At 43.9% G+C, this 17,616-nt stretch overlaps 1 protein-coding gene across 2 annotated transcripts in view; it reads left to right on the top strand.

The window, feature by feature from the left end:
- CDK14 (cyclin dependent kinase 14) overlaps positions 1-17,616 on the top strand; it is a 282,959-nt gene that overhangs the window by 118,447 nt on the left and 146,896 nt on the right. For both annotated transcript variants that reach the window (XM_077809416.1, XM_077809415.1), the window contains exon 6: positions 15,866-15,989. In XM_077809416.1, coding sequence (XP_077665542.1) covers positions 15,866-15,989 — 124 coding nt within the window. The remainder of the gene's footprint in view (positions 1-15,865; positions 15,990-17,616) is intronic.

The raw sequence follows: 17,616 nt of genomic DNA, 5'->3' as shown, positions 1-17,616 counted from the left end.
GAGGGGACCGTGCAGTGGAATCTGTACAAGTACAAATCCCAAATCATAAAATTATGACTATATTAAAAGTAAGTTTATACTACTGGCCTCCAAAAAAGGAAGTACAGAATAATGCTGAGAATGTTGAAATATGCATACAATAAATGGTGTGTGCTCTTATTAAAAAAAATCTCATCTTCATGCTGTCGCTTAATTGTCACTTGCAGAATTCATTTATTGCCTCCCATACTCCTCCATCATGAACATTATCCCTTAACTAATGGTTATAGTTTTTAAAATAATATCTGTTCTTGACAAATGGATAATTTCAGGAGCTAATGACCAATCTGGAAATTAACAACCCGAGTCAAAGCCTTAGGGTGTTTGACTTATAAATATTTATATTTGCAAAAGGAATAACTGAACTGATTTCTCCTTTAGAATAATCTGGAGCACAAAACATAGGGAAACATTTAGAACATAGGAGTAGTTAGTTAACCTCTTCTATGTTTAACCAAATGTGGCTTATTATCTTTGAAATGTAACTTCTGAAAATATGCCAATAATACAGTATTACCCGGTGGCTGTTACTAAACAGAAACTGCCATTGGTTAATAGTACTGAGTTAAAATATGTATTCTTTACTAAAACATAACAGCTAGGCAGTGTCCTAATAGTATGTTTTTATCCCTTTGTGTTATTTATTTACTCTGGAAAAAATGATCAGCAGGTGAGAGAGAAAAAAGAAACCATCTTTACTCTGACTCTACCAATCCAGAATTGAGGGGTTTCCTCCTGTCCAGATGATTGACGAGCAGCAGCAATCAGAAAGTCCAGAATTTTGGCACTTTTATAGAAACTTCCCGTGGTACTTTATCATCTAGCCAAACAGGAGTTTAGATGACTAAACCATGGTAAAGTGTCTGGAGATGATGGGTTTGCCTCATGCATCTAGATGAGAATATATCTTCTCTTACTTATTCTATTGAGTCACCATAGTTTGGCTGAAGAGATGTTTTTACATTAAAATATCTACGTGTCATGGTTGCTCTTCTTATTTTCCCAGATCAGGTTTTGGAACAAATTAAAACTAGTATATTACTTGTGAAATATCTGTCATATTCACTGAAACTAGTGATGCTGTTGGTGTAAATATGAAAATATTTTAATAGATATGCCAAATAGGAAGATATGTAGTTTAATATGATTAAAGTTGCTGTTTTTCATTCCTCATTCAGAGAACAAGCAGGTGTACAACATACAGAATAATGTCATGCCAAATTAAGGTAGTCTTTTACAGATAGCATTGAAAATTGATTTTTAAATGAGACTTTCTAGTGATCAGACATTAACTATGTCATCAGGATTTCACTCTACTTTCTGTTAGCTTTGCCACTTAGACAGTAATGATTTAATCCCATGCACAAACGTGAACATTAAATGCAAAACCTTCATTACTGTATTAAGGAACATGCGAGTTTCATGAAGTTTCTATAATATGTTGTGAGATTAGAGAAATATACACAAAAACATTCACTGAACATATATATTTTGATACATTTATGCTTCAGCTAAAATAAAGAAATATAGTCAAGATGAAAAGAAAAAAAATACGTCCTCAGAAATAGTGTTCTTCAAACTGATGATGTATTATAATACAAGTCACTCTTGAACTATTTCAGCATGCGAGTGCATCAGTGAGATGAAAGGTAGAAGGGAGAGTTTTTAATCTCAATAGTTCTGGAAAAGGAAATGAAAAGAATCTTTCACCTATTGAACATCAGCTACTAAGTTGCCACGTTATATTAACTGATCAGAAAGGAGTATCATCAAGCTCAGTTAATTATGCACACTGTCCCTCATTACAAATGACTTTAGCACGTAGTGGGGAGATGTACTGATGAGAGAAAAAAATCAAATATAGAACTTGGCTAGTTAACACTTTCTGAGCTGTTTTCACTACAGTTCTGCTACAGGCAAGTGTAAATTTCTGTATATCTTTAGAATCTGAATGAGATTTTCATTCCAGTGAAATTTTCATTCCATTGTTGAATATTTGTGTGAAATTTGACTTCAGTGGGACTTTTTCTGTGTGTTAGGAATGCAGGATCAGGCTCCAAGCCTCTAAGAATGTGGTTTTGATAAGAGTATCTTTAAACCCTGCTTTTTAGAGAAGCCTGTCCAATGGGTTCTGGGAAATTAAGACAGGGCCAGCTTTTACTGAAATAAAGCTTATTATGATAGTGGAAATCATGCTAACTCTGGCTAATATTTTTAGTCAGATAAAATCCTTTGTTCTTTGGGATGCAAGTCCATGTCAAGTCAACACTTTGTTCCTGAAGTTTCTTCTGCTGACTATTGAGATGAGAGCGCCTACAAAGCTTTGACCTAAAAAAGCACAATACATCTCCAGGATACTGTTAGAAATGAAATGTTACATTTTATCTCATGGTTATTATCATGGTGGGAGAGAAAAAAGAATAACAAACCTACAGTGGTAAAAGAGATTGCACTTGATCAGCTTTGGACATGCTAACAGAGGTCACACAGAGACATTTGTCATTGCTTCTGTGCTTAATGGCAATTCATATGATCAAATAGAATTTTTTAACATTATGTTAATGTTTTATTAAAAAAAAAACTCAGCAAGTATGACATATGGTCATGTTTATTTTACTAGCTATATGACTCTGTTGTATGTATTGCCCCGTTCCACTCATCCGCCTAATTAATCCGAGGTTACAGTATCCTCTGGATCGTGGGGAAAATAGACTGGTTTCAGACATGAGGCATCTTGCGTGTTACTTACCGGTATTTTTAGATTTGATTGCCTATTAAGACTGAATATGGTATCGATTCACGTTGAATACACAAAGGAGAATCCGAATGATTAAGTAATACCTCACAGGTACGCTTTTTGATAGGCATCACATGAGTATCAGCTATATTATCAAGGAAGATAAAGCTTATGCTGTGTGTGTGTGTAAGTCAACTCTGCTAATGCTGCAATATGAATCAAGACAAGACATTCTGCTATAGATCTGAACATTAATCCAGCCATACTTTAATCTTTGTCCCTTTCAGTGCAATGTCCATCTCAGCTGCTCAACTCCATGTGAATTCTCATGCTGTTGATAAAGTGAGGCTAGGATTTGGACCTGTGTGTGTTCTGTAGAATGAAAGCTTCTACACAGCTCTCTGCGTACGCATTCGAGGCCAGATCATCCCCTCCTGCAGTAAAACACACAGGAGGGAGCTCTGATACAGATCCCTCCATGTCATCTCATCCAGAGAAAGTCCTCCTATCCCCATAGAAAGGACTGCAGGGCTAACCTATAAACCTGGCAAATCCTTTGTGCATCTGCACCAGCTCTGGTCTCTTGTAGTCTCCTGAGGCACTGCAAGGCCCAAGTCGTCTTGGGCTCCTCCCCCGCCCAAGAGATGGTCTGTGGGAAAGGTAATAGAGCCTCATGTTGCACTGTCTTGTCTGGAGAATCTATGTGGGAGAGGGATGATGTGCATTCCTGCACGCCCAGTACAGCAAACTTCTTCCACATCAACCTGTCCAGCCCCTACCCCCCCATGAGCATGTACCCTGGATCCAATAAAACTGTCTGTGGGGTCTGGAGGGAGGGACCAGTGCTGTGGAGGCAGCTGAGATCTGCACATGGACAGCCTGCTGTGATGGCTTGATGCAAGCCCATTGAAGTCAATGGGAATCTTCCCATTGTCTTCACTGAGCTTTGGATCAGGCCTTGTTTGTGAACACTGGGGAGAATGGTCCAGGCCTTACACGGAGAGCAGCGATATCTGGTTTTGTCTCTTGTAGATGTTAACATTTTGTGCTTCTTTCTCTTATATTTTAAACGTGGCTAATATCTTTTAATATCTCTGAATAGATATGACCTGCATGCAGCCCCCTCTTGAAAGCCAACTACTCTGATGAAAGTTCAGACAGTATAACTGTTATCGCAAGAATGTGCTTCTTCAATGGATGTATTAAATAAGGAAAGGTCTCAAATGCCACTTTTCAAACTTTGTAACTGGAAGATTTTAAAGATTATCGATCATCATCATCATGTAACATTAGCCCTTTCCAAAGACTGACAGCTAAAAAATAAAAATAACTTCAACTGAGCCTACTTCTGTTCTCCTTCTCTTGCCACTTTCTGCCACTCCTCTAACTTATTCATTCACTGTCACAATGTTTCAAAATGACCAAAACCTCAGTTCTTGCTAATTATACGCTACCTCCACAGCATGATGTCATAGTCTCATAATTGCAGGTTATTTGACAGTCCTGCAGCCTGGTTTATTTGATACCACTTTTTGTTTTACTAATAACATGTCAGGACAAGTCCCATTTATTGTCTCTGTAATTCCACTCCCATCTCCATCCCCATACACAGCTCGATTCTTCTGCCCATTGAAGTCAATAAGAGATTTGCCATTGACTACAGCAGGTATGTGAATAGGTCCATAGTGTCCACTGAACTTGACTTGTTTACCTTTTTATTGACAGAAGAACTTAAGCACATAGATTTGTAGGGTCCCCTCTGCTTACACGAGTGGGAGAGAGCTAAAGATTCTGGCAGAGCTAGGAGGAGTCATTGTTTCAGCTGGATACTCCTCAGAGTCCCTCTCACAAACCACCAGGTTGAGGCTCCATGACAATTAGAATTGAGCATATTGCAGGTGGGAGAGGGTAAAGACAGAGGAATGACCACTATAAGTGGCACATAACCCTCCTAACCTAGTTGATATCTGATCAGAAATTTAGGTGGGAGTTAATGGTTATCCAGGTGGCACTAACTCCACATCAGGGCTTCTGCTCCCCATGGGTGGGGGTCTTGTGCAGATGGGTTCAGAAGGAGGTGGAAAGGGCCAGTGGCATAAAGGCATGTAGTGAAGCTTTGCTGCCTATTTTCCATGACACTACTGGTTTTCTGTTTCTAGAGCCCCATTTTGAAGTCCTTCCTCGGGCCAAGATTACAAAAATCTTCCCTTCAGGAAAGAAGGGGGAAAATGCAACATGGTTCACCTTATAAAGTTTCCAGTGGGCTTTTTTTCTCCCACTGTTTTTCCCCCCTCCGCTCCCCAGGACAATTAAGACCATAGTAATTTATGCAAGAAAATTAATTAGCTTAGTCATGGAAGTTATCATGAAAACTACATGTTTGAGGGCTGAATAAAGCTAAGAGGTTTTTTTTTCCAACTCTGTTCTCAGAGAGCCTGTAACTCATTATGTTTCATTCATTGTGAAGTTCTATTGTTTTGTTTCCTATTTGGACATAGCACATAAGATCATTTTGATCCGTTGCCTTAAAGGCAGTTGAACTAAAGTATTATATATGAATTCTTGGTATCATAGTGTTCTAGTAATCTGAAATGCTTGTGGTTTCTTTGCACACTTAAAATCCATCTTTGTGGTCAAATAGCTCTTGGATGGTTGAGTAAACTGGCCCTATTTCGCATTTTTGTATTCAAAAATTATTGGGAAGCCATTTGATAATACCTAATCTAAATTCTAAGGCCATAATGAAAGCCAGTTTTACTTCCTGCCCTAAAAATGGTTTTTATGCACCACAAATTCCATGCTCACTACAATTCACAAAAAAAAAATGAGGAGTACTTGTGGCACCTTAGGGTATGTGTACACTATGAAATTAAGTTGAATTTATAGAAATCGATTTTTAGAAAGCGATTTTAATACTGTCGATTGTGTGTGTCCCCACTAAGCGCATTAAGTCAGCAGAGTGCATCCACAGTACTGAGGCTAGCGTCAACTTCTGGAGCGTTGAACTGTGGGTAGCTATCCCACAGTTCCCACAGTCTCCGCTGCTCATTGGAATTCTGGGTTGAGCTCCCAATGCCTGATGGGGCAAAAACATTGTCGCGGGTGGTTTTGGGTGCATGTCGTCAGTCGCCTCTCCCTCCGTGAAATCAAAGGCAGACAATCGTTTCGTGCCTTTTTTCCATGCGGGCGCCATACTGCTTTCAGCAGACAGTGCAGTAGGACTGCTAACCGTCGTCATCGAACCACCGCTTCCGCTGCCACTCTGCTCTCCTGCTCTTGTCTCGATAGCGAATTTCTCCATGTTGTCTCTCATGGGCTCCCGCTTCCGCTGCAACTCTACTCTCCTGCTCTCATGAATCCGCCTTGCAGGTCGTCAGCCACTGCTTCTGTTGCCACTGCTCTCCTGGTGGTCCCCCAGGGCCGCTTCCACTGCAACTCTGCTCGGCTGCTTTTGTCTCACCATAACACAGCAAGCGTGCAGCCCGCTGAGCTGTTGTGTCCTGGCAGCAGACGGTGCAGTAGGTCTGCAAACCATCGTCACTGAATGACCGCTTCCGCTGCCATTCTGCTCTCTTGCAGACGCCATACCATGGCAAGCATGGAGCCCGCTCAGATCACTGCAGAAGTTATGAGCATTGTAAACACCTCACGCTTTATCATGCAGTATATGCAGAACCAGGACCTGCAAAAGCAGGCGAGGAGGCGATGGCAGCACAGTGACAAGAGTGATGAGGACATGGACACAGACTTCTCTCAAAGCACAGGCCCCGGCAATTTGGCCATTCTGGTGGCAATGGGGCAGGCTCATGCCATGGAACACCGATTCTGGGCCTGTGAAACAAGCAAAGACTGGTGGGACCACATAGTTTTGCAGGTCTGGGATGATTCCTAGTGGCTGCGAAACTTTCACATATGTAAGGGCACTTTCATGGAACTTTGTCTTGCTTTCCCCTTCCCTGAAGCTCAAGAATACCAAGATGAGAGCGGCCCTCACAGTTCACAAGCGAGTGGCGATAGCCCTCCAGAAGCTTGCAATGCCAGACAGCTACCGGTCAGTCGGGAATCAATTTGGAGTGGGCAAATCTACTGTGGGGGCTACTGTGATCCAAGTAGCCAATGCAATCACTGAGCTGCTGCTATCAAGGGTAGTGACTCTGGGAAACGTGCAGGTCAGAGTGGATGGCTTTGCTGCAATGGGATTCCCTAACTCTGGTGGGGCCATAGACTGAACGCATATCCCTATCTTGGCACCGGACCACCAAGGCAGCCAGTACATAAACCGAAAGAGGTACTTTTCAATGGTGTTGCAAGCACTGGTGGATCACAAGGGACGTTTCACCAACATCAACGTGGGGTGGCCGGGAAAGGTGCATGTTGCTCGCATCTTCAGGAACTCTGGTCTGTATAAACAGCTGCAGCAAGGGACTTACTTTCCAGACCAGAAAATAACCACTGGGGATGTTGAAATGCGTATAGTTATCCTTGGGGACCCAGCCTACCCCTTAATGCCATGGCTAATGAAGCCGTACACAGGCAACCTGGACAGTAATCAGGAGCTGCTCAACTACAGGCTGAGCAAGTGCAGAATGGTGGTAGAATGTGCATTTGGACATTTAAAAGCACGCTGGTGCAGTTTACTGACTCATTTCAGAGTGACAGCCGTGTTAGTCTGTATTCGCAAAAAGAAAAGGAGTACTTGTGGCACCTTAGAGACTAACCAATTTATTTGAGCATAAGCTTTCGTGAGCTACAGCTCACTTCATCGGATGCATACTGTTCTGCAGTTTCCACAGTATGCATCCGATGAAGTGAGCTGTAGCTCACGAAAGCTTATGCTCAAATAAATTGGTTAGTCTCTAAGGTGCCACAAGTACTCCTTTTCTTTTTACTGACTCAGTTAGACCTCAGAGAAACCAGTATTCCCATTGTTATTACTGCTTGCTGTGCAGTCCACAATATTTGTGAGAGTAAGGGGGAGAGATTTATGGCAGGGTGGGAAGTTGAGGCAAATCGCCTGGCTGCTGATTACATGCAGCCAGATACCAGGGCGGTTAGAAGAGCACAGGAGGGCGTGCTGCGCATCAGAGAAGCTTTGAAAACCAATTTCAATGCTGACCAGGCTACAGTGTGACAGTTCTGTTTGTTTCTCCTTGATGAAAACCTGCCCTCTTGGTTCACTCTACTTCCCGATAAGCCAACTGCCCTCCTCTCCCCCACTCCCCCCCGATCACCGCTTGCAGAGGCAATAAAGTCGTTGTTGTTTAAAATTCATGCATTCTTTATTAATTCGTCAGAAAAATGGGGGATGACTGCCAAGGTAGCCCATGAGGGGTAGGGGAGTGGGGAGAGGAGGGAAGGACAAGTCCACACTGCACTTCAAAACTTATTAAATGCTAGCCTTCTGTTGCTTGGGCAGTCCTCTGGGGTGGAGTGGTTGGGGGCCCGAACACCCCCGCCTGTGTTCTTGGGCGTCTGGGTGAGGAGGCTATGGAACTTAGGGAGGAGGGCGGTTGATTACATAGGGGCTGCAGTGGCGGTCTGTGCCTTTCCTGCACCTCAACCATATGCCGGAGCATATCAGGTTGACCCTTCAGTAGCCTCAGCATTGTATCCTGCCTCCTCTCATCATGTTGCCGCCACCTTTCCTCTTGATCCCACCACCTCTCCTGTTGCTCCCACCACCTGTCCTCTCCCGCGTCCCTCCTGTCCTCGTGTTCATTTTGTGCTTTTCTGGGCTCTGCCATTGTCTGCCTCCACGCATTCTGCTGGGCTCTTTCAGTTTGAGTGGACTGCATGAGCTTAGAACATTTCATCGCGAGTGTGTTTTTTTTCACCGCCTTATCTATGCTAGCCTCTGGGATGGAGATGCTAGTTGCAGCGTTGAAACATTTGCAGATTTGGAAGGAAAAAAGGGAGATTTAAAATTGAAAAAGACACATTCGCCATTTAAAAGGACGGGCTGATGTTTTCGGGTTAATGTGCAGCACAAACCCAACTAACCCCCCCCCCCCACCCAATTCTCTGGGATGATCGCTTCACCCCTCTCCCCACCACGTCTCTAACAGCGGGGATGATTTCTGTTCAGCAAACAGCCCAGCTGGAACGGCCACCTCTGAATGTACCCTGAATAAAATTCCCTTATTTCAACCAGGTGACCACGAATTATATCACTCTCCTGAGGATAACACAGAGAGATAAAGAACGGATGTTGCTTGAATGCCAGCAAACACTGGGACCACACGCTGCCATGCTTTCGTATGCAATGATTCCAGACTATGTGCTACTGGCCTGCCGTGGTAAAGTGTCCTACCATGGAGGATGCAATAAGGCTGCCCTCCCCAGAAACCTTTTGCAAAGGCTTTGGGAGGGGAGTACCTCCAGGACAACTTCATTGAGATGTCCCTGGAGGATTTCTGCCCCATCCCCAGACATGTTAACAGACTTTTCCGGTAGCTGTACAGGCCACGAATGCATCCCAAGTCTTCAGGGCAAAGTAATCATTAAACACGCTTGCTTTTAAACCGTATATTATATTTACAAAGGTACACTCACTAGAGCTGCCTTCTCCGCCTTCAAGGTCTGGGAGCCCAGGTTGGGAGGGTATTGGATCTATGGTGATAAACAGTTCCTGGCTGTCGGGGAGAAAGGTTTCTCCACTTGCCTGGTATGCGCTATCTTCAACCTGCCACTCTTCATCATCTTCCTCGTCCCCAAAATCCTTATCCCTGTTGTGTGTGACTCCCCCTGTGCAGGAGTCCACATACAGAGGTGGGGCAGAGGTAGGGGCACCTCCTAGAACTGCATGCGGCTCATCATAGAGGCGGCATGTCTGGGGCTCTGACCCCGAGTGGGAGTTGGCCTCTTGCGTTTTTTGGTAGGCTTGCCTAAGCTCCTTAAGTTTCATGCGGTGATAGCCTCTGTCTTTCATGCCCTTGGAGATTTTTTCAAATATTTTGGCATCTTTTGGAACAGAGTTCTGATCGTATGGATTTGTCTTCCCATACAGCAATCAGATCCAGTACCTCCCGTTTGGTCCACACTGGAGCTCTTTTGCAATTCTGGGACTCCATGGTCACCTCTGCTGATGAGATCTGCACAGTCACCTATCCTGATCAGCTTGCCACACTGGCTAAACAGGAAATGAAATTCAAAAGTTTGTGGGGCTTTTCCTGTCTACCTGGCCAGTGTGTCTGAGTTCAGAGTGCTGTCCAGAGTGGTCACAATGGAGCACAGTAGGATAGCTCCCGGAGGTCAATACCATCAAATTGTGTCCACACTAACCCAAATTCGACCCGGCATGGTGATTTCAGCGCTAATCCCCTCATTGGGGAGGAGTACAGAAATCTGCATGGAGGAGGTCCTGTTTTAAATTTTCAGGGGTTTATTAATGATCAATAAAAGAAAAATTTTCAAATAAATATGATTAAATCTTAAGAACATCCTTAAAGACATAGAGGTTGATTAATAATAGATAGCATGAGCTAAAAGGTTTGGGGTTTGTGAGAGTTATGCTCAATGGAGATGCGGTTTAAAAACTGGATGCTGTACATAGACCAAGAATGTTTTGTCTCACCATAACACAGCAAGCGTGCAGCCCGCTGAGCTGTTGTGTCCTGGCAGCAGACGGTGCAGTAGGTCTGCAAACCATCGTCACTGAATGACCGCTTCCGCTGCCATTCTGCTCTCTTGCAGACGCCATACCATGGCAAGCATGGAGCCCGCTCAGATCACTGCAGAAGTTATGAGCATTGTAAACACCTCACGCTTTATCATGCAGTATATGCAGAACCAGGACCTGCAAAAGCAGGCGAGGAGGCGATGGCAGCACAGTGACAAGAGTGATGAGGACATGGACACAGACTTCTCTCAAAGCACAGGCCCCGGCAATTTGGCCATTCTGGTGGCAATGGGGCAGGCTCATGCCATGGAACACCGATTCTGGGCCTGTGAAACAAGCAAAGACTGGTGGGACCACATAGTTTTGCAGGTCTGGGATGATTCCTAGTGGCTGCGAAACTTTCACATATGTAAGGGCACTTTCATGGAACTTTGTCTTGCTTTCCCCTTCCCTGAAGCTCAAGAATACCAAGATGAGAGCGGCCCTCACAGTTCACAAGCGAGTGGCGATAGCCCTCCAGAAGCTTGCAATGCCAGACAGCTACCGGTCAGTCGGGAATCAATTTGGAGTGGGCAAATCTACTGTGGGGGCTACTGTGATCCAAGTAGCCAATGCAATCACTGAGCTGCTGCTATCAAGGGTAGTGACTCTGGGAAACGTGCAGGTCAGAGTGGATGGCTTTGCTGCAATGGGATTCCCTAACTCTGGTGGGGCCATAGACTGAACGCATATCCCTATCTTGGCACCGGACCACCAAGGCAGCCAGTACATAAACCGAAAGAGGTACTTTTCAATGGTGTTGCAAGCACTGGTGGATCACAAGGGACGTTTCACCAACATCAACGTGGGGTGGCCGGGAAAGGTGCATGTTGCTCGCATCTTCAGGAACTCTGGTCTGTATAAACAGCTGCAGCAAGGGACTTACTTTCCAGACCAGAAAATAACCACTGGGGATGTTGAAATGCGTATAGTTATCCTTGGGGACCCAGCCTACCCCTTAATGCCATGGCTAATGAAGCCGTACACAGGCAACCTGGACAGTAATCAGGAGCTGCTCAACTACAGGCTGAGCAAGTGCAGAATGGTGGTAGAATGTGCATTTGGACATTTAAAAGCACGCTGGTGCAGTTTACTGACTCATTTCAGAGTGACAGCCGTGTTAGTCTGTATTCGCAAAAAGAAAAGGAGTACTTGTGGCACCTTAGAGACTAACCAATTTATTTGAGCATAAGCTTTCGTGAGCTACAGCTCACTTCATCGGATGCATACTGTTCTGCAGTTTCCACAGTATGCATCCGATGAAGTGAGCTGTAGCTCACGAAAGCTTATGCTCAAATAAATTGGTTAGTCTCTAAGGTGCCACAAGTACTCCTTTTCTTTTTACTGACTCAGTTAGACCTCAGAGAAACCAGTATTCCCATTGTTATTACTGCTTGCTGTGCAGTCCACAATATTTGTGAGAGTAAGGGGGAGAGATTTATGGCAGGGTGGGAAGTTGAGGCAAATCGCCTGGCTGCTGATTACATGCAGCCAGATACCAGGGCGGTTAGAAGAGCACAGGAGGGCGTGCTGCGCATCAGAGAAGCTTTGAAAACCAATTTCAATGCTGACCAGGCTACAGTGTGACAGTTCTGTTTGTTTCTCCTTGATGAAAACCTGCCCTCTTGGTTCACTCTACTTCCCGATAAGCCAACTGCCCTCCTCTCCCCCACTCCCCCCCGATCACCGCTTGCAGAGGCAATAAAGTCGTTGTTGTTTAAAATTCATGCATTCTTTATTAATTCGTCAGAAAAATGGGGGATGACTGCCAAGGTAGCCCATGAGGGGTAGGGGAGTGGGGAGAGGAGGGAAGGACAAGTCCACACTGCACTTCAAAACTTATTAAATGCTAGCCTTCTGTTGCTTGGGCAGTCCTCTGGGGTGGAGTGGTTGGGGGCCCGAACACCCCCGCCTGTGTTCTTGGGCGTCTGGGTGAGGAGGCTATGGAACTTAGGGAGGAGGGCGGTTGATTACATAGGGGCTGCAGTGGCGGTCTGTGCCTTTCCTGCACCTCAACCATATGCCGGAGCATATCAGGTTGACCCTTCAGTAGCCTCAGCATTGTATCCTGCCTCCTCTCATCATGTTGCCGCCACCTTTCCTCTTGATCCCACCACCTCTCCTGTTGCTCCCACCACCTGTCCTCTCCCGCGTCCCTCCTGTCCTCGTGTTCATTTTGTGCTTTTCTGGGCTCTGCCATTGTCTGCCTCCACGCATTCTGCTGGGCTCTTTCAGTTTGAGTGGACTGCATGAGCTTAGAACATTTCATCGCGAGTGTGTTTTTTTTCACCGCCTTATCTATGCTAGCCTCTGGGATGGAGATGCTAGTTGCAGCGTTGAAACATTTGCAGATTTGGAAGGAAAAAAGGGAGATTTAAAATTGAAAAAGACACATTCGCCATTTAAAAGGACGGGCTGATGTTTTCGGGTTAATGTGCAGCACAAACCCAACTAACCCCCCCCCCCACCCAATTCTCTGGGATGATCGCTTCACCCCTCTCCCCACCACGTCTCTAACAGCGGGGATGATTTCTGTTCAGCAAACAGCCCAGCTGGAACGGCCACCTCTGAATGTACCCTGAATAAAATTCCCTTATTTCAACCAGGTGACCACGAATTATATCACTCTCCTGAGGATAACACAGAGAGATAAAGAACGGATGTTGCTTGAATGCCAGCAAACACTGGGACCACACGCTGCCATGCTTTCGTATGCAATGATTCCAGACTATGTGCTACTGGCCTGCCGTGGTAAAGTGTCCTACCATGGAGGATGCAATAAGGCTGCCCTCCCCAGAAACCTTTTGCAAAGGCTTTGGGAGGGGAGTACCTCCAGGACAACTTCATTGAGATGTCCCTGGAGGATTTCTGCCCCATCCCCAGACATGTTAACAGACTTTTCCGGTAGCTGTACAGGCCACGAATGCATCCCAAGTCTTCAGGGCAAAGTAATCATTAAACACGCTTGCTTTTAAACCGTATATTATATTTACAAAGGTACACTCACTAGAGCTGCCTTCTCCGCCTTCAAGGTCTGGGAGCCCAGGTTGGGAGGGTATTGGATCTATGGTGATAAACAGTTCCTGGCTGTCGGGGAGAAAGGTTTCTCCACTTGCCTGGTATGCGCTATCTTCAACCTGCCACTCTTCATCATCTTCCTCGTCCCCAAAATCCTTATCCCTGTTGTGTGTGACTCCCCCTGTGCAGGAGTCCACATACAGAGGTGGGGCAGAGGTAGGGGCACCTCCTAGAACTGCATGCGGCTCATCATAGAGGCGGCATGTCTGGGGCTCTGACCCCGAGTGGGAGTTGGCCTCTTGCGTTTTTTGGTAGGCTTGCCTAAGCTCCTTAAGTTTCATGCGGTGATAGCCTCTGTCTTTCATGCCCTTGGAGATTTTTTCAAATATTTTGGCATCTTTTGGAACAGAGTTCTGATCGTATGGATTTGTCTTCCCATACAGCAATCAGATCCAGTACCTCCCGTTTGGTCCACACTGGAGCTCTTTTGCAATTCTGGGACTCCATGGTCACCTCTGCTGATGAGATCTGCACAGTCACCTATCCTGATCAGCTTGCCACACTGGCTAAACAGGAAATGAAATTCAAAAGTTTGTGGGGCTTTTCCTGTCTACCTGGCCAGTGTGTCTGAGTTCAGAGTGCTGTCCAGAGTGGTCACAATGGAGCACAGTAGGATAGCTCCCGGAGGTCAATACCATCAAATTGTGTCCACACTAACCCAAATTCGACCCGGCATGGTGATTTCAGCGCTAATCCCCTCATTGGGGAGGAGTACAGAAATCAATTTTAAGAGCCCATTAAGTCGACAAAAATGGCTTTGTTGTGTGGATGGGTGCAGGGTTAAATCTACCTAAAAACCCTGCTAAATTTGACGTAAACTCATAGTGTAGACCAGGGCTAAGAGATTAATTCACAAAGGAATCTGTATGTTACTTATCACTTTCCTGCTTTTTTTTTTTTACGGTATACTGCTCTTACGTTTCCTCAGCACATTGTTAAGCTGAACCTGGGCAAGAAGCTGATTGATATGGCTCTTTGTGCCCTGACTAAATAGCAAAACATACAGTAGTATTGTGTCTGCACTTGCGGGGGAGGGGGAATGGAATGTAACTAAATCTGTTTCAACTTGAGTAATGTGACATTTCTGTTCCTTTCATGTCAGGCTTTATTCTCTTCTATAATCAGATTTCATAACCTTATTTAGTATGTTTTCTCATTTGAATACTCTTTAAATAAATGTAGGGGTTGTGTTGCTAGCTAATTAGTGACTATTAATGTGCCTACGTTGACTTTTTCCAAATCTTTGGGTTTGGTGGTATGGATCCCCAGGACTTGCAGGAGGGCATCTTTATTTGCCAGGTACTTGACTAATAGGTAAAGAGTAATTCTTCCATGACCTCATGTGAACCTCCCATATCTAAAATACAGGGGACAGTGCCGTTTCCTCGTGGGAACCAGAATATTTCTTCTAATAATTATAATACCAGGAAGGGCTTGTGTCCAAGCAGACATAGCTTTTTTAAAAAGGTGTATGCATAGACAATCTCTGCGAAATCTGTATTCAACAAACCAGATGTATGTTAATACAAGGGGTGAGATTTGCCATCCTTTAGTGGCAGGGGCTATCGGAAGACGCATGAAAATCTGAAAAAAATCATCTAGCTCTTTTTCATAAGAGCAAATTGCACAACTGCACAAAGGGAAAGCTAAACACTAAAGCATTTGTAGAGTCTGGTGGACGTTTAAAATGGGCACTGGCAAGGAGTGTCAAATTCAACCTACCTTAAAGACCTTTTAGTGTGTGGAAAATAGCCTCAATTTCAGTGAAACCTGTGTTACTGGGTTTTTTTTAAATAAAAAACTCAGCTGACTCCTATCAAACTTTTGGGGGGAAACCCTACCTGCGTCATCTTTGCAAATCATTTTGGAGAAGCAGAGAGAGTTGTTTATACCCTTAATATTTTGTTGGTTTTAGCTCCTCTATCCCATTCCCTGGTCCTGTCTCCCCACCACCACCCTACCTTATTGTTTCCTATAATTAGTGCAGATACACATCTGTCTCCAGGCTATCATCTAATCACTAAGGCTATATGGATAAATGGAATATAATTACAGTTTGGTAGAAACTGAGCGTTCTGCTTGTAGTAGTATTGTTCTTGTGTTGTTTTAAATCAGGTAAATTCAGTGTGTGAAGCGGTGGGGTTTGTGGATTGGAGATCGTTTTCTGCAAAATATATTCCTTATTTTTACGTTTGAAAACTGTTTTAAAAAATTGGAGAGGGGGCAGTTGTATGACGATGAAGTCATAAGAAATTGTTACCATAAAATACAAATCCCCTGCAGATTGTGTAGAAATCTGGTGCATTACATACAAATATTAACAGAAGTCATTTTTTTGTCCCCCTCTTTTTCAGTTATTTTTATTTCAGTTACTGCGAGGACTGTCTTACATCCACCAGCGTTACATTTTGCACAGGGACCTGAAACCACAGAACCTTCTGATCAGTGACACGGGGGAATTAAAGCTGGCAGACTTTGGTAGGAAAGCAGTTAATTAAATGTCTATTTTATAATGTTGTGGAAATGTCAGACAGATGGTTTCATTGATTTTTCCTGTTCCTTAGACACACCTACTTTATTGCAGATAATTGTAATTTTTTCTCCAGAGCTAAGAAATTGATTATGGTCAACATAATATTTGATTAAAACTAGTGAGTGGAAAATAAATAAATACTCCAAATCCTACTAGAAAGGGATGATAATACTGCAAGTAGTTCAGTTCTCGTTATCTCCATAACTTAAGACTTAGACGTTAGGAGAGAACCTTTGAAAAGGCCTAACGATGAACAGGTCATGTCTAGTGGACAATCCTTTCTGTGTGTAGTCCTGGGGACATAATGATCTGGAAATAGGATTTAACTTTCATGAAATGACCAATAATTGAATGAGGCTTGAGGAAATAGGAAATCAGTAATGTTCTTCTGATGTTTAGAAGAAACAAGGATTATATGGACTGATTTCGGTACCCATTGTGGATCCCTTGTTGGGCATTGGGCAACTCTTTATAAAGCATCTCGGTATGAGACATTGTTCACCCCTTTCTTGTAAAGATGTCCCTTCTCAACACTTCCTTGAAAACCCCCCTTTTCTAGCAGTTACTGTAGCAGTGCCTCTTCCTCTAAAGGATAGTGCCAGTGTGGATGTGGAAAATGGTAATGCTTTTCTTGGGGTTTGTCTACACTTACAGCAGCGTAGCTGCACTTTGTGAATATGCTACTTATGCCACTGGGAGAGCTTCTGCTGTTAGTGTAGGTACTTCACCTCCACCAGAGGAGGTAGCTATGTCAACGGGAGAAGTCCACACCTAGACATAGCGCTCTGTACACCATGGGTTAAGTTGGTATAACTACATTGCTCGGGGTGTGCATTTTCTATACCCCTGAGTGACATAGTTATACCAACATAAGTTCCTTGTGTAGACCAACTCTCGGTGACTTAAAAAAAACACTTTGGCTTATCAGGTGTAAACTTCCAAATATTGACGAAGTGCTTGAGGAGTTCAGTATCTTACTCTGGACCAGATTCTCAGCTAATGAAAATCAGCATAACTCCGTCCACTTCAGTGGTACTACATCAGCCTACGCCAGATGAGAATGTGGCCCATCAGCTTCTTGAGGTGCCTTTTTTTTTTAAAGCTCGCCCTATACTCTGGGCTTCCCATTCTATTTACCAAGTGTAGTGAGGGTACCTTACATGCTAATTGACAATTTCACTAGTAATTTAATGGTGATTTTGTCTGTAATTAAAGTTACTGTGAGTAGCAGCTGTGTGTGTGTGCTTAATGTGCTGGGGAAAGAAATCGAGCTTCATTTGATCGCAGTTCACATAAATTTGATTAGTCTGTAGATTGTGAAGCAGCTTAAAGAAACAATATCAGAAACCAGTCATGTATAGCCTTACTCACCATTTTCTGTTGCTATTTTTTAATACTTGGAGGATGCCACAAGATTTGAACAAGAATTGCTTTTTTAAAAGATAGGTTTCAGAGTAACAGCCGTGTTAGTCTGTATTCGCAAAAAGAAAAGGAGTACTTGTGGCACCTTAGAGACTAACCAATTTATTTGAGCATGAGCTTTCGTGAGCTCACGAAAGCTCATGCTCAAAT

This window comes from Eretmochelys imbricata, chromosome 2 (genome assembly GCF_965152235.1).
Source record: "Eretmochelys imbricata isolate rEreImb1 chromosome 2, rEreImb1.hap1, whole genome shotgun sequence".
Classification (NCBI taxonomy): domain Eukaryota; kingdom Metazoa; phylum Chordata; order Testudines; family Cheloniidae; genus Eretmochelys; species Eretmochelys imbricata.
This window is presented reverse-complemented; position numbering and strand designations above follow the sequence as displayed.